At 33.9% G+C, this 24203-nt stretch overlaps 1 protein-coding gene and 1 long non-coding RNA gene across 7 annotated transcripts in view; one reads left to right on the top strand and one right to left on the bottom strand.

Annotated features, from left to right (window-relative positions):
* The first annotated feature begins 1165 nt into the window (after positions 1 to 1165).
* LOC124166655 lies at positions 1166 to 9786 on the top strand. The gene is made up of 3 exons (XR_006866472.1): positions 1166 to 1887; positions 2290 to 2482; positions 3690 to 9786. It is a non-coding gene; the product is annotated as an uncharacterized LOC124166655 (long non-coding RNA).
* A 3218-nt stretch (positions 9787 to 13004) lies between these two features.
* Positions 13005 to 24203, bottom strand: part of LOC124167344 (zinc finger protein 345-like) — an 86191-nt gene continuing 74992 nt past the window's right edge. For all 6 annotated transcript variants that reach the window (XM_046545341.1, XM_046545343.1, XM_046545346.1 and 3 more), the window contains one exon: positions 13005 to 18810. In XM_046545341.1, coding sequence (XP_046401297.1) covers positions 18499 to 18810 — 312 coding nt within the window. In that variant the 3' untranslated portion in view covers positions 13005 to 18498. The remainder of the gene's footprint in view (positions 18811 to 24203) is intronic.

Raw genomic sequence — 24203 nt, 5'->3', positions numbered from 1 at the left:
CTGGCATTGTACTGTAGTAGTACATGCCAGTCAGGGTCTGAAATGTGAGGGAAATTAGACTATGGTCTTGGTAAAATTCCAGAGGTGCAACAAAAAGATGAATATCATGGTTGAACGACATCCTCTTTGTGCTACTATAGGATACGCGTGAGCATAATGGAAATTTAGTAAGATATAGCTATAGAGAGTTTGTGAGTCTATTCATGTTGCAAGGTGGGAAGGGAGGGTACAGAGTACGTATTAACAACAGGTGATTGGAGGTCAAGTAAAGGGGAATGGGAGATAAATAGAAAATCACCTAGCAAAATGTCTTCATAGCAACTGACGAATTGAGCTGTCAATGGGCGCAATAGAGTGTCGAACTTTCCTATCTTCTTCTTCGCTTAAAGCTGACGCATTCCCTTTTGCCCAACTTCCCATCACCACTTGTCACTTCCCATCCTCCGAAACCTCTTACCTTGCAACATGGCATGCCTCATGGACATACTACATATACCTATCTTCCAAATTATCCTCTTCTCTGGAAATTGATCCAGTGCATTTATGGCGTTGTATTTATACCAGATGATGCCTCTCAGCAATGATATAGTATAAATTTTTACAATATTCCGATATAATTCACCCAAGAGGTAATGAATTTGCATTACCTATGTTGTTGTATAGTAGCATAACGGATTTGGATTTTTTTGGTTTATGGCTACATTCAGGGTCAGTTTAAGCAGTAAGCAAAGTAAGTGAGTGCATAGGGCATCAAGCATAAGTGGTGCCTAAGCGCTCAGTCCAATGTTCAGTACATATCCTACTACCTCTCAGGTTATTTTTGAGAGGGGGGGCTGGAATGTTGTTTGCTTACACTAGAAAAATGTCTAGAATTGGCCCTGGCTACATTTTGGCTATAAGTAATTTCCTGGAACTATATACACATAGCCATAAGTGACTAAAGACAAAAATACGTGGTACATAGTGTTCATGGTACCCAGCGAGGGGCAGGAGGGGGCAGCTTCCCCCCCCCCCTCCCCCTAGAAGCAAAAATCGTAAGTGTCTTTAAGGAAAATAATATTTTTTCAAGTAAATAATTTTAAAAACTAATGAAGAGCTGTTACAGTTTCCTTAAAATTTTTATTTTATTCACCTTTTCCATACTTAAACCTTATCTACAACTTGAACAACCATGGCTTGCCCCCCCCCCCCCCTAGTTGATCCTGGGTACGCTCTTGTTAGTGTAATTGCTTTGAAGTGCCAGAATTGATAGAATCAAAGAAGAGATGTAATACTTTAGTAAGGAATGGAAGAGAAGTTTATCTGCAAAAAATGGATTCAGAATCTGAGTAATCAGTGATTATAATTACAGAAATATTAATGTAGCCATCATGACATGTATTTGCAGAGTGCAATAGTACTGATGGGCTGCTGTCTCTTGAAATTTCTAAGTTCTTCTTGCACTTGCAATGTCTAAGTTTCAGTTTCAATGTAATTGAGACATCAGGTGGAAGATAGATATTTGCACATTTAAAAGTACCGAATGAGGTTTAGTTGATTCCAAAGCATTGATATTTTGCTTTGCACTCTAAATTTGTGTTGAGGCGCATTTTTACCAGTCTTATTGCATTGCTTATCCCACCTTTCATTGTTTCCTGAAGCTTATTTTTATTCATAATGTACTACATTTTTTCATTACTTTGTTGTTCGTTTCACTTGAATTCACTTTATTGATCATGATCCCGTTGCATGTGATATTAGAATGGTCTCTCCATATCAAATTGAATATGGTCTCCTACCAACTGGAAAATTAAAGCTTCAAAAAAAATGCTAAAACATGCCGGCTTGAGAAGCTGCTCTTTGATGCTCATCTACCACATAACTTTGGAGGAATCAAGCCCCATACAGGTTTTTGGATTCTTCGCTACATTTCCGCACAAACTTTTATATGAATTGATGGCATATTTCTTTTTATTCATATAATTTTGTCATAATGGAGATACTAAAATAAAAATTTTTAAATAGTTGCATTCGATTTTCTTTGTTTCAAGAAAAAATTTGACATTCTATTTGGGTCTATTTGATTTGAAGTGACCAATTAGATAAGAGAAATATAAGGTATGCTTTGAACAAATAATTTTTAAAGAATCCAGGTGTTAATGTTTGTAGTGGTCCTCATGAGCTTAGAGTAAATGACTAATGATGTATTGGCTATAAGATTCAAAAGTGATTAAGCTGCCATAAGAGCAAAATCAGAATCATCAAGAAATTAAAATTGAACTTTCCTTATCATTCACTTTCTATTTACAGTTTTGCCGAAATTTTCGTTTCACCGGAAAAAGATGTTGCGACTTTGTATGTTTGGATGATCCTTTACCTACGGCTCTCATAAGTGATCTTGAGAACTGTGCCAGTAGCCTAACAGTCCTTTCCAGCCATGCATTTGCTTGCATACTAACAGCCTTATTAGTACTATTTGGACAATAACCAAAATGTTGTGGAGGTAAGATTCACACTAATTTAAAATTCAGCCTAGGTACCATGGTGTTGTTTGCTCATAAATTCTATTATTCTTATGATTGATGCAGCACTTCTGCCTTTGTATGAGTATGGCATTTAGAAGGAAACAGCTAGCCTTAATGGATGAACTAATCTAAGGGGATAGCAGCTTCAGAATAGTGGTTGGAAGACTTTCACCACTAGGATGATCTACCTCAGTCTCCTGGGGTATGAATCATCAGGGTATAAAGTGAAGCAATTGAGTGGGTATTCTAGTTTTTTGGTCCTTAATCCCCTTCAGCGACGAAAATTTTAAGTCAGAAAAAATCAAATTATCTATTTCTATCAATCTGTACATACATTTCATGAGGATGGTGTAATGTATACTCTTGCAAGAACTACATATATTGATATATGGCAGATACATTTGATCTCGATTGATGTTTATACCATGGTACATAATTTGAATTAAAGAGATATGATCATATTATTCATGAAAAAAGTGTTGGATTTTACCAGGTTTTGAACTCTCAATTCGAATTTTGATTGATTTGACCAATCAAGATTTTAATATTGTCAGTCGAAAATGCGAATGCAGTCACTCCAATTGTAATCTTAATTAATGATTCTCATAGATTTGCTTTTAATTTCATCGGTAAAGATAAGTATGGGATTCTTATTTTTAATTTTAATGATTTTTTAAAATTAGCAATCTACAAAATAGTTATCTGCCTTCTTACTGCAGTAAATGTTGCATTTTAGGTATTTTCCAGTCCAAAAAGTTGTAAGTCATACAGTGATGGGGTTGTTAACCAAACAATTATGTTAAGGTCTTGTTATGTGATACATTAACTCATTGGGGCTCAAGTTCATGCACACACATGAACAATTTTGATGAAATGTTGCATGAGAAAATGTATGAACCAAATTAGAACATAAGCTCTATATTTTATGTTCATGCTGTCATACATATTGGGTAGTCACACAGTGAATATTTCCTCCTGCTCCTGCAGTCATGCATTTTTACATAAACTTGTGCCTGTTAATGTATCATGTAACCAAGTCAAGTAAGACTCAACCGGATATATTTTGTTTTTAGGCAGAATGAAAAGAAAAAAAGAAATTTTTTAGTTATAGTATATACCTGCTAATGTATTGTGAATGATATTAGACTAAGCATAACATAGTTTAAGCACAGATGTACATTTCAGGGGCAGCATTGAAAAATATGGAACGGGCCTGTGAAAGTTGCATCACTCGCCAAAACTATCTCTTTGGAATATAAGCTTTTCAAACTCTTCTCTGCCCTTGGACTTGGCACTCCATGTACTGGTTATGATTACGCATTGTGCCTTTATTGTTATCATACCAGGAGAATGTTATCGTGGGAACTAAATTTTCATACATATCGTGTAAATGATGGTGCTCTAATGCCATAATTTAAATAATTGAGTGGGTCATGTTTATTTACAGTTTCACTAAGAAAAATATTTACAACATGAAACATTTATGGACTCCACTCTTCAGTAGCATTTATAATTAGGGAAACATCATTACATCAAATGGTTTTCAGCATTCAATATGGCCTTTACTCTTTTCTACTTATTATTCAAATTACAATGGAAGCTTATTTCTTGAGCACAGCACAGCAAGACTTCATTTATGTCACAGTAAATAGTTTATTCTAATCCGATTAACATACAAAAGTGATAGTTCCTGGATTTAATTCCAGGGATTTTTACATGGTTTTTATTGATCCTTAATCTTATGAAGAATTTTTGTGCATGAATGCATATATGTACTAAGTTTTTGAATGCATTAGAAAATGGTGGCCTGTAGGGAAAACCAGAGATGAAAGGGAAAGAATTAGTACTCTACGTAAAACATGAGTTGATACAAGCCAACTTATGATGAACTTTTTTCACATATATTACTCACTTTGAATCCAACTCAAAATAGATCGGTAATGGCTGATAAATTCAGAAATACTTCATGATGGTTGGCTCGTATTACTGAAGGCCAAAAAAGTGAAATAAGTTTCATACTTTTGAAAATTTGTGAGCTCAGCAAATGTTAAACCATCCTAGCATTTCTTTTTTAACATGTTTTCCATAGGGAATAGAAGTGTATTCAGCAATGTTCAGCCTCAGGTGCTCCAACCCTAAATAAAACGAAGTGCGTACAAGCATTAAATGGAAAATTTGAGCAAAGCTGTTAAGGAAATTGATGTATTTCTTAGTTATGTCACTCTTCCCTATTAATTTAAGTCTATTTTACTATGACACTGCGTATCCCTTGTTTGAAAAACTTTCCTCTCCCCGTTTTTACAGAATAAGAAATTTAAAAAAATTTTTGTTCTGCTAATTAATTTTCTCCCCTTCATGTAAATTCAGTTTCTTTGATTTGGCAGCAATTTTTTATATTTAAGAATCATTATTTCATACTTCATTAGATAACTCTTAAGGTATTTCATTTAATAATTATCGAGGTAAACTTGTTTAATTTAATCCAATTTTGTCCTAGTGATGGGTTTGATGTTACTTTATTAAATTAGGTGCAACGGTGTCCTCAATACATTTTCAGTTAACTGAAATCATTCTTAAACTTCCTGTTTTATTTATGACTTATTTTCTATTGAGCTAAAAATGCTGATGGAAAATAGGTACATCATCTTGTATTGAACTTCTTTCCAGTTTAAAGTGTAATCGTGATCAAGGATTTCATAAGCAAATTGTGATGCAAACAACATGATCATTTGATTTTCCATAAACACAACCATTTATTGACATTCTATACTAAAATTTACTAAACATTGAAAATATTAATGCTCTTAAAACCAAAGCAACCATTTGTTATCGTTAAGACATCTCATACCTTAAATTTGTTCCTCAATTTATTCCAATTTTTTACAGTCCCCATAATTTCTATTAGTCTTGCTAGACCTTATAGTAATCACTGTTCATATATTGCATACAAAAGATTTCCACTTAATATATATCTGGAAATTAAAAAGTTGCCTTGACACCTACGATAGCAATTGGATATTTCCCTGTAAATTTCATTCCTTTTGCTGCTCCCGTACCAATAATGAATACTTACTTCCTTTTAAAAATCATCTCACAAGATAATTGCCTGCCAATATCAAATGCATAAAAAAGGAAAGCACAAATGAGGTTTACTCTCCTTGCGATCAGTATACAACCTTACTTCCCATCTCATAGTGAATTTTCATCAGATGTTATTTGCACCTTTCTTCATCCTTATCAGTAATATTTTTGAGCACAACTAATCCTCAATTGTCTTCTCTTTTATATCAAGACTGTAACTTGCTTTTGTCATGACTCCACTTTGAAGGACTACAGGATTTAAATATTTTTAATACTCCTCCCTATTATCATGAGAATTTACATGCATTGAGGATAAAAAGGGTAATTTATTTCCTGAATTCACACAATAAATTTGCATTTCTATTTTATACATGAATCATTTTCATTTACCTTAATTTTGATATGTCAGGCTAATCTTCTTAAAAAATCCTAATATTTACTACAGAATATTATTTATCTTTGTTGTGAGTCGTATTTTTTCTTCATCACCTAAGTCTACAGTGGGCATCAACTAAACATCATAGACGTTTTTATCTGAAATATATCTCCCAAGTGCATCGCTCAAATTATTAATCTTGAATTCATATGATACCTTTTCAGGTGCTCGGTGGGAATTTCACTTTCTTATTTTATATGGAATGGACTTCATATTTTTATTTTACCTATATTTTTTGTTTTATTTTTAATTTTATATTTGGTTTTTAATATTATATTTTTATTTTTTTATGATATTTTTCTTTATTGAATAAACTTGTGAGTGAAGTATCTTCCTATATATATGAATATATTTTATCGTAGGCGACCTGTTTTGGATCTTAATTCAAGTATAAAATATGTATTTTTTTTAATTATTGGCTTATAAAAAAACTACGACTCTTATTTACGATACAATCAATAGACTTAGAAATTTTTTCTGCAAAAATTGCCTGATTTTTTCCGCATTATCTTGAATCGTGAATGATGAGCATTATTAGTTGATACACTGTGTTACAAAAATTAAATGCTGCAAAATGTGTTTATAATACCTTTCTTTCTTCCAAAGATTAATTTTTGTGGTGCAACATACATATTTTGACTAATCAAATTATTAGGTATGAAATTGAAAAACTTCCAAGAGGGCGTATAAGGTTGAATCACAATAGATTTCAGCCTTTGATAATCAAATAACATACATATTTGGAAATTAAGCTTAAACATCCTTGAGGTTATGCAACTTTAATTACGTATTGGAAATGCTGGTTGCGTCAACATATCATGGTGTTGCTTGGGAACATAAGGAGATGAACCCTCAGTAGCAGCCATACCCTTACCTCTCACCTGTTTTTTTTCCTTTCCCTAACACCCTTTCTTACCCCTTCTCTTCTACTTTCCCCCAATTCCCCTCATGATGTGTATAATTCCATGTGAAGACCTGTTTACACAGTACAGTGACATGTACGGAATTGATGTCTTAATGCATGAACACAAGAATGAATGGCAAAAATGCACTGTATACAATCATCCAAATTGAGCTAATGCAGGAACAGGGAATGAAACCTATTCTAATTTGGTTAATGTGTTGGCACTTGTTCCGTTCCACCAAAATTATGAGAGGTTTCACAGTAATTTCACCAAATTATAATTCCCACAAATTTATCCCTTAGTGGGTGTCCTCAGGAAAGTATACGAGTCTTATAACTGCTTTGCCTCTCTCTGCAGAAGAAAGGCTGTGGCTTCCTCCAAAAAATACCCAAGCATTGGAAGACTTGCGATATAACTACCGCAGCTGAAGGGTTAATGTGTATGGGTTAATGTATCATGTACCTAACTATGCCTTTGAAGTTTTTCAATTTTGTACTTGATAATAACACTAATGCTTCAACGCATGGCATTTCATGAAAATTAATTAGAGGAAGAGAACTAAGTCATTTTTTCCTTATATGGAAATCGACTTCCACATTGTTGAGCCTGATTCAATTGTATGAACACATTTCTGTATCCAAACACTATTACACAGTTGGGCCACAAGAGATGGATTTCATGTTCTTCAGGTATTTACTTATACAATCAGTCTTAGTTAAACATAGTTGTTGAGATCAAATGAAAATATTGCAGTCTTAAAGATGTTTCCAAGTTTATAATCTCTATTCATGCTTTTTGTTTCTAAGGCCTTAATTACCCTTTTCAATGTTTGTCTAGTCCTTGGGACTTACCGATTATATTCCAGTGCATGAGAAGGCATGAATGACCAATAAATGATCGACTTTTCCCTCCAATACATTAGGTTAGAAAACATTATTGCTAAAGAAATATTTTGAAGTGCCTGTAAAAGTCATTGATGGTTCCTTGGTGATGCAAAATTAGAATTATACAGACAGTGGCCCTCAGGTAAATTTAATGGCTGTATATTTTCTACTGATTGTGCTTAACTTAAGTTATAAATGAATCTTTATGGCCCTCATAAGATCCAAAAGAAAGAGCATGATATGCTGTGAATTTTACATTACTAGCCATTGTTTGCCAAAAATTGTATGAAGACATATGGCTCAACTACTATTATCTGTAAATAGGGATCAAATTGTAGTCTTAATCCTAGAAAAGGGAAAGAATGCCTATTATATTAACAGGAATGTTTGATTAGGCATAGTGATACACAAATGATGGTTGCAAATGGGTTTTGTGTGTGAAATGAGATGAATCATTTGAAATATCCAATGGAAGTTGGTGCTATTTTACTTGTAATTGCCAACGTGATAGCATTATAAGCAATGTAAATAATGCATTGAAATTATTTTTGGCTTTATATAGCCTCACTGATTGAAAAGTTTTTAATGAAGTTAGCGCTTGTTATACATATGAACACTAATAACAATTTTCAAGCAACTTTTTAATTAAAGCCTAGTCAATTATAATAGTTGCTTGTATGTAAATATATCAAAATTATCTACATAGAGATATGGTGATATCATCGCACTTATTCTCCAATGCATATATGAAACTCTATACTTTTACATAGGGAATGTGAGCCAAAATACAAGTTTCATTCATACCTCTTTCAGAATACAAGCTTTATATTTTGCTTAGTATTATTTTGGGAAATGCATTCTTGAAAAAAAATTAATATGAATGACTTAGGCCACATGGAGTCTAAATATGTGCTTCAAGGAAACGACCAATGTAAAAATGACTGAATATCTTTGAACATAGAGTAGGATTGGAATAATTTACCCAAAACTTCCTCAGACAAAGATGTCAAATTCTACATGGTTTTAATTTTAACGGCGTATTTCTTATATACCTATTTACTATTAAATGTCAGCATACATGACCTCAGAAATAATCTGAATAAGCCCTCACGTGTTCTTGATAAAAAAATGACTCATGAAAAACATCACTGCTAATGCCAATTGAATATTAGAATGGAAAATTCAAATCTTCATATAAATAATGAAAATAATGGGTTTTGAGCATATACCTAATGCTAGTTATTCTTGTGAGGCATTATCTGAAAATTCTAAGTGCTGGTCAGAGTTATTGTGCATTCTAGCAATGAAAGATATCATTAGGATCCTGTGCAATATGGCTCTCTATCTATATTTTCTCTTTCTTAAATGAAACATTTGTCAAGCATTGATTGAATTTCTTTGCAAATGAGCATTGAACACTTTCTTCCTAGCAGTGCAGTTCCGATGCATGAAGAATAATTTTTATGCTCACTCCCTAAATGTTTATTTTGCTACCTGATGACAGGGTTTTTATATTGCCTATTTAAGATGATATTTATTTATTGTGCTTCTTTAATTTTTCTCTGTAAAAATGTGTGAGTATATTGTGTGTGTGAAATCTGATATATTTTACCCATTACAACCTAAAATCAAAAAGGTTGTTGATCCTGTGAGGGCTTTGTTTAAAAAAATCAAAGTCTAAATACTTCTAATCTTAAGTTTATACTTCTCAGTAAATAGTTAATGATCATTGGTTAGCACCATCAACACAATTTACTACCTACTTAATGTCAATGATACCAACTTGTAACAGATTTTTGTTAATGTTGATACATATTTCATTTTTCTATTCACATATTTTGATGATGTAACTACTTAATATGTATGGTTGCAACTTTAAATCACATGTGAATTACTGCTACTATACTGTTAACAATCTTGTACCAATTTTTTCATATATACACAAATAAATTTGCTATTAAAGTATTTTTCTCATATGTGGCTTGTCTAATTTATTTATTACACTGCCTGCTTGAAGCAATATGTAATAGCCATTTATTTACATCATGGAATCTTTACAATACTATGATTCGCTAATGTACTATGGGGGAAAAAAAGTATCCCAACAAAGGTTGTGCTGCTGTTATATCTCCATGGGTTAGTGGGTTTCCTTTCCAGTGGGTTGTTATTCTTTGGTCAGTGAGGGAAATTAAATAAGGCAAACCATTTCCTCTCATTGTCATCCAAATATGCAACCGCCCACTGATCCAGAGCATGACTCGTTATGAACTCTTGTGTAGAGATGCATTTGACGGCATCATGTGTGCACGTTGGGAGCGCTCCTCTGTATTTTCCTTCGCATATATCAACAAAACAACAAACAACACTACAGGCCATAGAAAGTTCTCTCTTGAGGTAAACAAGATAGTCAATGAGCAGATTCGATGGGCCACTTATATGAATACAGTTGACTTTGAAGAAATTTTAGCTTCTCTGTAAGGACTGACGAGCACATGGCAAGAACGCGTTTTTCTTTGGATCAAGAAGGATATGCTCCTACCTTGGTTTAAGATGCCTTTGTCAGCAGGTTGGAGGGGGAAAAGAAGTCCGCTTGTTGGAGGCAGGCTTAACAGTAGCAGAAACATAGGGAAGGATGAATGAGTGACTGTCACTACTGGTAGAAATGAAACAGGGAGGGTAATGACATAATGAGGCAAGTGGCGGCTCGTGAGTCAAATGCTGGGGGGGGGGGGGGCCCACCGAGGGGTCATAATTTTTTAATATTTCGTGTATTTTATTAAGTTTTTACGGCAATCTAGGAATAAAATTTTGTGATGCCATATGTTCCGTTTTTTTCAACAAAAATACCTAGTTTTCCTAATAAAGCTTGATTAATAAATACTAAATGCAGTAGGCTCGCGGTCATACGGATCGGCTTAGTCCGGACTCTCGATTATACTGATCAATGATCTTGAAGAATAAAAATATATTTGCTGCGATATTTTGCAAATACAAACGAAAATACGTAACTTTAGGTTTTAGCGCCTACATTCTTCGTGCGGATATGCCCGCAATACACTTCTGTTGTTCGTTTTGCAATCATAATACGTTATTTGTCAAATCTATTCAACATTTGCAATGATTTAGGTAGCAATGACATTTGTAACACCTGAGGAGGGAGGGGAGTGTCACTGACTTCCACTAGGCAACAAACACTACTAGAATGCGCGCACTTTGCTATTGCAGATGTAAACCTTGATTGCAGCGTTCGCGTTGCTTCTTGAATACAGTATGATTTAAAATCAATAATTAAATGTTTCTCACACATTTTTAACAAAATCTGAAATACTCACATGCCTTTAGTTATACCTATTGCAGAAGTCCATCCTTCTTTCCTTTTGTTTTAGTTCCAGTATTTGCTACTAAAAATAATTATGAATCATTAATATTGGAAATAAAATAGCAATAGGGTGGTTTCCTATTATTTTTTTATTGCCTAAATCGAAAGATTATTACTCCTGGAGTACGCATTTCACGCTCTTAGATTTTCGAATGATGATATCTATTTTTTGCGATTAAACGAAAATAAAAAATTTTCAAGCCCGCGAAAACGTGACGGCTAAGTAGGAATGATGGGAAAAGTCCATGTGATGTATTTCTGGTTCCCGCTGCCGCCCTGTGAGGTGACCTTGAGGCGAAGCTTGAGCATTGATAAGACACAGGCTGCTAGCAGGTAGCGCTGGGCTTAAATATGGATTATTACTACCTTATCAAACGAAGGAAACTTTGCAACCTTAGACAATTTTAATAAGTGATTATTAAGAGATATTTCCCTGAGCTCTGTGACTCATGCATGCATTGGTAATCTCAGACAATGTAAAACTCCTATCCTCTCGTGTAGAAACTAGGTCCCTGTGACGTCACGTGGAGAGGAATTGCATGGGCGCCAATCTGGCCTTTTTCAAATGAGGTTAAAATTGACCATTGCCATTCGTTTAAACTGGGATTTCTAAAACCAAATAATTTATATATGTATTATGAAAACCCTAATGGTGGGTAATGAATCGCAATCAATGCATTTTGTTTTCTTTGATGAAGGAAACTACCCTATTCTATCCATCATTGCTACCTGCACATACGTCAGCATCCTCCTGAAACTCTTTCTCCATTGATTCTAAATGAGAAGTACAGACTCTAATACTGCTCCTAAAGCATCAAAGAATCGATATTTTGCTTGCAAAATAAGTGGCATTTTAATCACAACCTCTACAATCAATTTTTAATATTATTAGTACCCTTCATTACATTATTTGAATTTAATTATGGACATTGCAAATTTGAAAATATGCACTTTCAAGAGGCAATAGAATTTCTGGAATGATGTTTATCTCAGAGATACTCCATTCCGGAGCAGAGCAACATTACTGTCATTCGCTCTGCTATGAAATGCTGCTCCAAGCAAGAGCTCCACTCCGGCATCTTTCCTTTCTGTCCCTGTGATCTTTTCCTTGTCCATCAGTACATACTTGGTTCCACCATATCCCACATGTTCTTCTTCCGACACGATTTTTGCTGAATGACTCTTTCAGTGAAAATCCTTCTTTTTTCCTCAAATCATGTCCTGCTCACTGAATTCTGATGGGCTATAATTCAATAATAATACCTGGATGTCCTCAGAGATTTATCATACTTTCTCCATTAATTTATCAATTCTTGAAAACCATGTTCTTACTCTTTCCTTTTGAACAGCTTTCCTGCTTCAACCTTATATAACACATGCAGGTAAATTGTTTTTAAGGCCTAATGTTAGTTTTATACAAATGAGATTTAGAAGATAGGAGACTCTTTTACATTAAGGACATCTGTATGCAAGGTTTGCTATGTATTTCTATCTCCTCAGCAATGTCATTGATTAAAATTTCTTGATATTTAAGTATGAAAACATCTTTATATTTGCATCCAACTTTCAGAGTATATTTTTTCATGATTTTCACAAATAAATATTCAGAATTTAGGTAGTTGTGACATAATTACTTCCAGATATGATAACACCTAGAATTACTTTCTACAAGGGTAGTAACAATAGCAGACTGGTTTCACCAATGAAAGGCCAGAGAGCAGGGTCTCTCTGGACTCAATGGTGGTTCAAGGAATGGCAGGATTTAAGTAGTCTTTAGCATTAGCAAAGAGCATGTAATAAAATGATTCGACAAAATCCAAGAAATACTTTTATTTCATACTAAAGAACTGTAGTACTTGCGCATGAATAAGTGGTACATAGTCTATAAGACATTCACAATTAAAAAAACATCAACACAGTCATTCAGGCACACATTTTCACAACTTTTTGACTTTCAGGAGACAAGCATTTAGGACTAAGAATACTGATTTCAGATTATTCCTATTATAATAGATTTCAACACCAAGGAGAATTTCAGGGGGACGGAGAAGGAAGAATACACTTTTTACATTTACTGACTCAACAACCTCATATAGCACAATCATACAAGCACAAAACATAATCACATTCACATTCTCCAGTTTTCCCACCTATTTCTCCTTATTTCAAGCACACATAAAAAAATGTGTGAATGAATAGGACCAAGATGACAGCTCATACAGCAAAACAAAAATATATTTATATATATTTGCTTATACATTCTTTTTTCAGGGATTTCTAGATAAATAATGAGACAGGCACACATCATAAAAATACTGCCATTCTTGTAGGTACAACACTTCCATTCAGTCCATTAGACAACAATTTAGCCTTTCTGCACCAATATCAGACACACAGAAGAGAAATAAATCACCTCCACTTATTTCACAACAAAATTGTTCAAGCAGAAGTAATGAAATATGTGCATTTACGAATACTATTCCCATTAAAAAATATATATTTACATCAATCATTGTAAATCATGACCGGAGACACTGTTTAGCTGCTGTTTGTACAAGACGATGGGATTAAACATATAGCAAGAGTTCAAGTCATTTCTTGTGCTAAAGTTTTAAGGATAGCCTTTCATTCAGCTATAGGCCTCGATATGGCAAGTATCTCACACCTATTTCTTATCAAAATAATGAAAATAAATTAAAATCCATACACCTGTAAAATCTTCGATGTATATATGTACACACATGTATATAGGTATATACTTCGCTTTGTGGCTTGTGAAAAAGAATTTCATACTCTAATAGAATAAGTTAAATAAGGCTTCACAACCATTTCCTTAAAGCAGAGAAAGCCAAATAGAGTCTTTGACATACAAAACGTATGCATTAATGTTTTATTTATGATTGAAAAGCATAAAATCTTGAATAAAATTAAAAATACAAGCAATCTAGTAACAAATGAACTCAATAGACATTTTTGATGAAGTACCAACAAAATATGTGATGGATGTGATAAATATAAGAAGCATTTCAAAAGGAGCTCAAAGCTAGATGAAAATTACACATCTTTGGACAAAGGATCCAAGGTATTCAATGAACACAAAAAATTTCCGACAAAACGTAAGGCAAGAACAACACATGAATTTCCAAATCGCATATTGCCCTTTATGACACTGAAAGAAACTGATAATTCAGCACACACAAATTATTTTAGCATTTCAACGCTAACATTTTTCATATGCTTAAAAAATGAGTAGTTCAAGGCTGACATAATTGTAATAATCAACCTTAATTATACAATGGTCACTTTTTTGTCATAAAATACTACTTAATGCAAGCAAACTTAAGAATGTGAAATTCAATCACAGTCTGGGAGAGATGCTATTCTACAGCGAAATGTATTGAAATACATAAGTTATTTTTCATCACATGGCTAAATAAAGTGCCTAGGCCATGACAGAGCCCAGAATTAGAAACTTCACCAGACATTGTACATGTATGGGATTTTTAGCTATGGATTGAGGAACTTCGAATGACTAAATCAATTTGGGGAATAAAATTAAAAATCTATTACACATTGGTGCATACTGGTCAATTGCGGAGAAATTAATTCCATAAATTACTTAATTACAGGGCTATAATTTGTTTATACATACAGTAAAGTCCTAATCATAAAATGCTGCTTTAAGTTCAGTTCTTTTTTCAAGGTAAATTGTTGCCTGCAGTTTGAAAATGATGGCAAAATATCAGCACAATAACTTATTGGTTAAAAATCTAAATTCACTGGATATCCACTTCAAGCCCAATCCGAAAGTTAAGAAACTTCTCCCACATCCAGATTCACTCACCAACAAAACAAACATGGCACACATTGACAGGGCTACATAAAAATCTATTATTTTTTAATTTTTTTCAATTTGTAATTACTTTCCCGATTGAAATAAATCCTCAATGGACAAATGCGAGATGAGCATAATTATTATCCTTATACCAGATCAGTGGCAATTATCTATCTACACGGCCATGTATTCGAAGTCTATGAATAGCCCTACCCATGAGTAACAGAAATACAAAATTGAACTTAAAGACTAATGACAGAATATTCTCAATAAAGGAAAGTCTCCTCCATTCAAAATGTCAAGCCCACGCAAACTTTATACACTTATTCCATCGATTCATACATACTTTAGCTTATATGGGAGCCATTTTATAACATCTTCCGTCCGATGAAGTACTATTCCATTAGGATATACTAAGGCATTTATATACTAAACTCGATCTGCTGATCAGCGGAGGGTACACTTTGCTAACCAGAGGCTCTTAATACATACCCTAAAGTTGAGTTCTCATAGAGACGCAATGTCCTCCATGTGATAAAGTATAGCCAATGGTTGGTTAATTTATTTTAAAAGGGAGAACTTTGTTTCAGAGCATCCTAGGTTGATTAAGAACCTCTGTTAGATAAGATACTTCTATGGCATGAGAGGGTATTAAGCGCATACTTCACAATGCTCTCCTATAGATATGACACATCGGGTCATCAGCGATTTCAGTACTAAAATACTCTCGAGACCAACTTCTGATCCTTTCTCATCAATCAAAAATCATATCACTTTATTTTTCCAAAATAATTTACCACTCACGTCAATGCACATCCAGTAGATATCTTGGTGTTGAAAGCATTAAACTTACTGTAGTAAGCAGAAACATTAATTATGAACTAATATATAACTGCACAGCCCATCATAAGGATATAAGATAAGAATTATTGCAAAATTGAAGTATCCATAAAGGCTTCACAAGTAAAATATATTGAAGGATTCCACTATCCCATTAGATAAAATTTATCTAGCTATTGCAAAGGACAGTAATCATTTCTCTTTTCAAAGAAAAATGCATGACAATGTCTTACTCATAAAGTCTACACCAGGAAGGAGAAAAATAATAGTCTTTCAGGTTGCACCTAATATTGTATAAAAATCTGAATCAATACTGTAAATATTTATCATGAGTACTTAAAATATGTTATCAAAGCCTTTTCCAATTCACTCCACGCAATCACAGGGATATGGCAGCTTTTCACTTCCTATTCACCACCGGCAGAGCATCAACCCCTTCCTTGTAATACGTAGGCTATGCCTGTAATCACAATTTACATTTTTCTTCGACTGCTACCTTATAAAAATCGTTATGTTTACAAGAATACCAAAAGCACTAATCAGCCACTTGAAAGAGAACAGTATAGGTACATCAAAATTCTTTACATTTTTAAGGTCTGGGCCTCACGGGAAGGGAAGATTGGAAGCTGGTGACATCAAGGATTATTGTTTAAAACAGCACAGAAAATATCAATTTCTCTAGTTTGATTTGCAATGTCATTGTGAGTTTAAGTGCGTCATGCTATCACCTCAATCAATTTACTACCATAAAACTTGGCAAAATATTAACTTTGGTTTCAGTTGTACACATGGATCCTAGTTTAGAATCAGGAACAGCAATTACAGATACATTCCTCCTAAATTATTAAGTATCACTTTTTACAGCATGTTGCAAATTTTTGAAAGAATTACCTCCTTTCCATTCAAGTTTATATAATGTATCTGGGCATGAAATATTGAATATCTATTCTAAGTGATCCATAAAAAAACTAATGGCAGTAATATGAGTGCCACTCTTTCCGAGTTAACTTCCTCAAGTCAAAATAAAATAATTAGTCACGTTTTAAGTGATCAACAATTACAGAAAAAGGCTTTTCAACCATATAACATTAGAAACTGCATATTTAAACACGTAATGGCTCAAGATTCCCACATAGAAAATTAATTATAGCTTTCAAGAGCTATGTTCAGGAATGATGTTTCATGCATAATGTCACAGTGCAAGAAACTTATGAATATTGTGCATTGATTTTTAAAAAATTGATGAGATACTGCTTTTGAAGTAATATAAGTAAATTCTTTCAGTTCTAAAACCGAGAATTTGACAAAACTTAATTAAACGTCAAAGTATAGGCACCATATAGCCAATCAAAGAAAACCTGTCACTCCACAAGATAAAATTAACTAGGATACGAAATAATACAAAATTTTAATTAATTTTTATAATGAAAGTATGCCACTGTTTACGGGACCCTTGAAAATTGCTACATAATTGTTTAAAAATGAATTACATTTGGAAAAATTCCAGAGATACTGAACCTGAAAGTTTGGAGAAAGGGAAGCTTCACTTAAATGTCTTGTGCTTGTAGGTGATAGCTGTGATGTCATTAAGTTGAGAAAGATAGGGAACTCACTTCAGAGCTATAGCAATGATGCCATGGACAAGGAGAGGATGATTTTCATTTGAAGAAGAATTTCTATTTATAACATTAAAAATTAACAACTTAAAATATTATATTGATGTAACTTAGCTGCATAAGATCAACCTTGGAAACCTATACTGATAATTTATGAAATTAAAACTTTTAATATATTTTTTAAGGGAACCCCCTAATTGAGCAGAATATTCTGGCATATAAGCTTCAAGATAGTGTTTGACACTGGGAAAAGAAATGAGGTCTATTTATACATAACAATATCATAAGATAATCTTGATGGATATGAGAAAATAATGTGTCAAGTTTATTAAAATAGGAATTTTATCTTTGTAAAAATAAGATTAATACCACATCAAAATAGTAAAAATATTCGAAACATTGAAGTTTGATGTAGTGATAATGTCATGGAAGCCTTTAGATTCAATGAAAACAGCAAACTATTGCTACAAAGAATGAGAATATTTGATTTTATGAAGAGGACCACATGAAATTTCACTGAATGCACAAGTCATTATGCTGCCTCAGGAATACACACTCTTGACAAAAACTCTGAGATATCTTCCAAACCCAGAATTTTGGAGAAACTTCTTCCTTAATATCACATACCAGCAATAGTAACCAATTTCATTAGCACAAAATCAAATCACAACTTCATAGAGCCTCCAGCCAAGCCAACAATATTGTCTTGTTGAGGCCAATACCAAACTATGTCTCCACTGTAAAACCTAGTTACCACAGAGTACATAAAAATCTCTAATATTGCACTAGTCTTCCTCTGATAATTCTCCTGTTCCAGTAAAAAAAATCCTTCCATGGGCTGAGAGAGGAAAAATCCCCTAACTTATTCGTGCATGTATGGCTGAGCCATCATGCATCGGCCTAATGGTTGGTGTGGCACGCTGCCACCAGGAGCTGTCCTCATCCAGGCAACCGGCACGGGCGGCCCGGGACAATGGCACGCAATTAAGGGCAAAAAGGCGTGGCCGCCCGCCGGAGCCTAACCAGTGTGAAGAGGCTTGTCTGGAGGTCGCGAGCATCCTGGGAAAGCCACCTGACCCACCTCGCATTTGTACAGCTCCAGGGGTCCAGTGGCACTAGGTGGCTCTGGAGGGCCTCCAGGAACCTCTGGTGGGCCCCCGACGGGGGTCCCGCCCCCACCCGATGGCCCTCCACTCACAGGAGCATTTCCCCCGTGCACTCCCTTGTGCCTCTTGAGCGCAAAGCGGTCCGAGAATCCAACGTCGCACACGTCGCAACGATGGGGCTTCTCCCCAGTGTGGACCTTCTTGTGGTTTTTCAGGTGGGTTCCCTGTAAAGACACAAAGCGAAGAGATGTGATGGTGAGAGGAAGTACTTCAAGAGGAGGAACCTTGAAAACAATACAATGCTAAAACTCAGCCAATTAAGCCTAGCCTTGCTCACCACATACAGGGTAACATCTCAAAGAGTGTCCACAAAAATTACAACATAAAATTCAAGCATTCCAGATTTTCATGGATAGTTGTACAAATTTCAAGGTTATACTCTCAAGCTTTTCTTTGTTAGATCTGATATTTAATAAGTTTTTGAAGGAATACAATTTTTCCAAGCTAGATGCATGATATTACATAAAGTAATGTAAATGGATTATGTTCTTGAGTATACAGAAGACAAACCGCAGTCAGGATTGAAGACTTGCATCATCTTCTAATGAAAACGATACACCAAGTCCATAAGAAGAAAAAGTTAGTCGAAATAATGATAATTGTTAACGTTTCAAACTTACACCATCAATTCAACAATAAGTTAAAGAAATTTCCTAGTTCTGATAATTGAAGAACATTACTCAGATTTCAAGGGTATGTACACATCCTACACCATGAGTTGATTGAATATAAATGTGTGGACTGAACAATATGAAGACATATGAATGAGTCAAGTAAATCCCACAATTCATTTTGATTCTAATGTTGATACTTTCATTTGGAAGCATATTTCTTTAAGACTCTAATGGCAGTCATACCATTGCAAAAACTAAATTACAATACTTTAGGTCCTTTTTATGAAAAGCATGTACTATAGCAGAAAAAGTTTCCCTACAAAGTTTGAGCTGCCACTGTTGGCATGGGAGAGAATGGGTTTCCTTTCTAATAATCCAATATTCTTAGGCTTGATTCACGACAAAATTCAAAGTCCCACAGTCTTACTTTACTCACACTAGGGGAGACTAAGGCGGATTAGGACACATTTTGGAATAAATTTTTTTGTGAAAATATTAGCAGCTTAAATCAAATTTCTTTGCAATCCTTAGTTGCCTTGACCCTTCTAAATTCCATATAAAATTCCTAGAGATATTAGAATGGGTGAGTACTGTGGATCATAGCATTTTCTGAACATAGGACATTTGTCCCTCATTCCGGGAGGAATGGGACACTAACGTGTGTGAGCAATAATGGTAAGAAAAAAATAAATGATTAATTCAAAATACGTAAATAATAGATATTGTAGTTATTTCTGATCATTAAATCGAAACTTGAAGCTTTTACGTGGTGGAAGGGGTCCATTTTAATAATGAAAAACACTTTGCTACTTCCACAAAATTCACAGAGTTTCTATTTTATTACAGGTTTCGGTTATTACACCATTTTCAAATACATACATCATGTATTTGAAAATGGTGTAATAGCCGAAACCGGTAATAAAATAACTCTGTGAATTTTGTGGAGGTAACAAAGTGTTTTTCATTATTAATTTCGGATCATATTTATACGATTAACGGTATCAGTAGTAAATGTAAACAAGGATTTCACTCTTTCAGTGTCTTTAAACAAAATTGGGGAATTCAGTTTCAGAACAATATCTTTTTCTCTACGAAACTTATGTCTTCTTGTTGAGGAAGGAAAATTTTTAAACTAGCTCCCCTTTTTTGCATGAATTTTCCATCATCATACTCATTACTAAAACCTTTCCCTGTGTAAAACAAAAGAGGAAAATCATTCCACATATTAGATTACTTTGAAAAATGCCACTGTCCTTGTCCTTGGAAGCAAATGATTTCAATGCATGTCTTGATAATGCAGATTTTGATGATTTCTTTACTCTTGCTACCTCTCTCACACTTTTGCCTTCTTCAGAAACCATCTTCACAGGTTTCAGAATGGTACAATTAGGCACTGGTACCATATCTGGATTTTTTTTCACTATTACCATTCTGGATTACTTATTAGGCATACTTATCTAATACTAAAAATTAAAATGCCTCACAGAATAAAACTTTAAAAAATAATAGTGCAATAATAGGAGTGGGACACTGTCCCATTCCTCCAACATATCTGATGTCCCAGACCTCCCTTAATGGCCATTTTGTGTTTCAAATGATTTATTAGGCTTAAAAAAAAAACAGCAAAATGTTAATAAAATTATCAGTGATAAACCAAGAGTACATACATTTTCATCAGTCCTTCCAGCGAGAGAAAGTCAAAATTAAAATAATAGAAATTTAAACTTAAAGCATCTCATGAAAGTTTCCAAAATTGATGTGAAAACCAATATCCTCTTCTTAACTCAGAATCACAGATGTGAGCCAGGAGCCATTTTTAGGAGGAAATGCAACCACTGCTTTTCATACATGTGAGAAAAGCAAGAGCTAAAAAACTTAAATCAAGAGAAAGAAATCTGAACTATCCCATTCCTCTCATGTTTCCCCTACCAGCTACAGATGGAATACTAACAACATGCCTGCTCCAAAAGTAATTAACACTGGTAAGCAGAATAATGACATGGAGAGACATTGTAAAACCCTAATTTTATACTTTTGAAAACTTACATTTAGCTCCCTCACTGATATTTCCCCTCTTTTTCCATCATGCTAAGCACATTAGCAAGCACTCAGGCAAGTTCACAATTCAGTCTGGGCCCAACTCTGATTTCACATGCCCTTATCTTTGGTAATAGAAAGAGCTTAATACTCAACAGATATCATATTAAATTAAGAGACAACTTTAAGATTTCAGAAGACTACTGTGCAGCATGTGTAACAACTCAAGAATATAGTTTTTGTATGTTTTAATAAGACATCTGTCTCGCTCAATACACCTTTGAGGCAAGGCTAAAATTAGCCAACTAGAATTTTCACGGGTACTTTTGCCACTTTTATGCTTTCTATACAACAGACAGGAACTTGAGCAGTCTGATACGTCAACAGATATCAAAACTAATATTTACATAGGGTATTTAGGGGGATTATGGTAAGGGAGTTAAACTAAACACTTCAAACGCATCGAAAAAGGATAATCTAATATGCCACCACACTGGTCACCAGTGCACTTTATGCTTAGGGCAGGCAAATTACCAGTATACCACCTCTTACGAATGACGATACTAAGTAAGGGAATCTCTCATATAATATACCATCAGACAGGAACCTAATTTTCTGGTGAAGCAATACCAGAAGCACTAACTTTGTTGGGAATCTTTTTTCTACCATAGTACCCATACAACCACATGAGTAAATAGAATCAACCTTGAAATTGCAAAACAACAGCCTAAGCTATGACAATGTATAGGCATATGCCCATTAAATACAAGCATTGCTTAAATAGTGTTTTCTCATGAGTTTTCATGAAATTATTTTTCTTAGATAATTTCATAAAATGTAAATCATGCACTTAATGGTAAGAATGAAAACTAAAATTTTTAATAGGAAAACTAAATGCAATAGGGTGATAATTTTTCTCATTGATTACAAACATACCCCATTTTTCAAGGAAATAAATATCTCAATGCACTTCAGAAATTCTTAAACAAAAAGTCTGAGCTCACAGAGAACCAAGGGAAAGTAGACTTGATTATCACTCTATACAATTTTTTTCTGGACAATAAAGAAAAAACAAGATATTTCACAAATATTTATGTCTATAAGTTTTAACCCTTTGCTCTCTGCAAGCAACTGATGATATCCAGATACAAAACAAAAGCAGCATACTTGTGTTACACTAACCTATACAGACCTATTACTGAATGCCAAGCCTAAAAGCAGTGATTGAAATGTAAAAAATATCACATCAATGTGACTAAAAATACAGAGAACAGAGCACATTTTTATTTTCATTAGAAATTAGAAATAAAATTTATCACACCAATAAAGCATTCATAATCTCTCTAACTAAAACTACAAGGAAAATACCATCACATATGACCAAACACAACAATACAGCCAACCTCTCATTTTTGTAGAAAATAACAGGGGGGCATTCAATCACCAGGATTAAATCTATATTCCCTGATTTAGTTACATTTATACATAGATATTTCGACAATTAATGAATGATAGTGCTACCAAGGCACTCTCTTTAACGTAAAAACTGAATCCAGAGTTTTCAGGAAGCAGGAGTTCACAAAGTCAATACACACAGGATAGCATGAAGTAAATGCCATGAATTTCACTTAAATGCAATATCACTGTTATCAAAAACAAATCATTGGAAATCATGAAAATCTAATAGGTCAATCAGGTATTTTTGAAAATATAACTTGTACATCTGAACAGGAATACATTTCACATGTACCATTAACTTATTAAGAATTGAAAGTGAAATTAAGAGGTACACATCAGCACAAAGAGCTAAGCTGCAAAGAACCATGATTGGTTGAACACTCCTAAAGTTTTGTATATCCCTTCACAACCATTCAGCTCTGTACTACACAAAGATATTTCTAACTTTCATGAAAACTTATTAAACATGGTGATGTTTGATGCATGGATACTCCATCCATAAGAAACTAAAACATTCACTGAATATGTTGACAAAACCAGAGACCCTAGAATCCTGAAATGAAATCTAAGTTTATACTATAAAAATTCAAAAATTTAACTTAAGTTAAATAAAAGTTAATCCAACGATGAATAGCACAAGATCAAATCCATATATTTCAATATTCACTCCATGCTAGCATTTATGACAACCAATACAAGAAAATAGCCAACATTTTTTCCATAATGAAGACTGATAAACACCTAAAAGATGAAACTGGTCACAGTCAATTACACTATCAAACAAGGTTTATTTAAACTACCAATATTTTACCTTCAAAAGATAAAAAAAACTCCTGCCTAATTTTACAGGAGAACACACCTCCAAACCACTGCAAAAAATACAGCAGCCTTCAATGAGGAGGATAACAAAAGAGCAATAAAAATGATTCCCACGACAACGAATGTGTTTCTGGGATTACTTAATTTCACTGAAAATTTAAGTAACCAATTAAAAACATGATACACTTGTGGGAAGCTAAAAATGATCATCCAATCAATCGATTATTAAATACAATGTAAGGAAGTTACAATAAATCTTCAATTAACTAAGCACATTTGTTTCACTGCATCCTGCCAGCAAACACATGCACGAAAATGCGAATCAGATACATTTTTATACATCCATAACATTGCTGCCAGGTGAAATTTAATGATAATAACCAAATCTTCGTGACTACACGATCCCTCTTAAATCAATGTGGATTTTTGAAATTCAATTTATCTCCCTTACTCCATGATATGCAGACAAAATGAGACACACCAGCTTGATTCAATAACAAATAAAGCTACCGTTCCTAGTAAATCATAGCATAAAAAAAGAAATACATAATTTAACTCTAATTTCCAATAAGGCGATGCCAATGGTATTTCACCTTTAATGAATAGCTTATGCTATAGTTAATGACTAC

This window comes from Ischnura elegans, chromosome 10 (genome assembly GCF_921293095.1).
Source record: "Ischnura elegans chromosome 10, ioIscEleg1.1, whole genome shotgun sequence".
Lineage (NCBI taxonomy): Eukaryota > Metazoa > Arthropoda > Insecta > Odonata > Coenagrionidae > Ischnura > Ischnura elegans.
The sequence above is the reverse complement of the archived record's forward strand: the minus strand, read 5'-3'. Positions and strand labels throughout refer to the sequence as shown.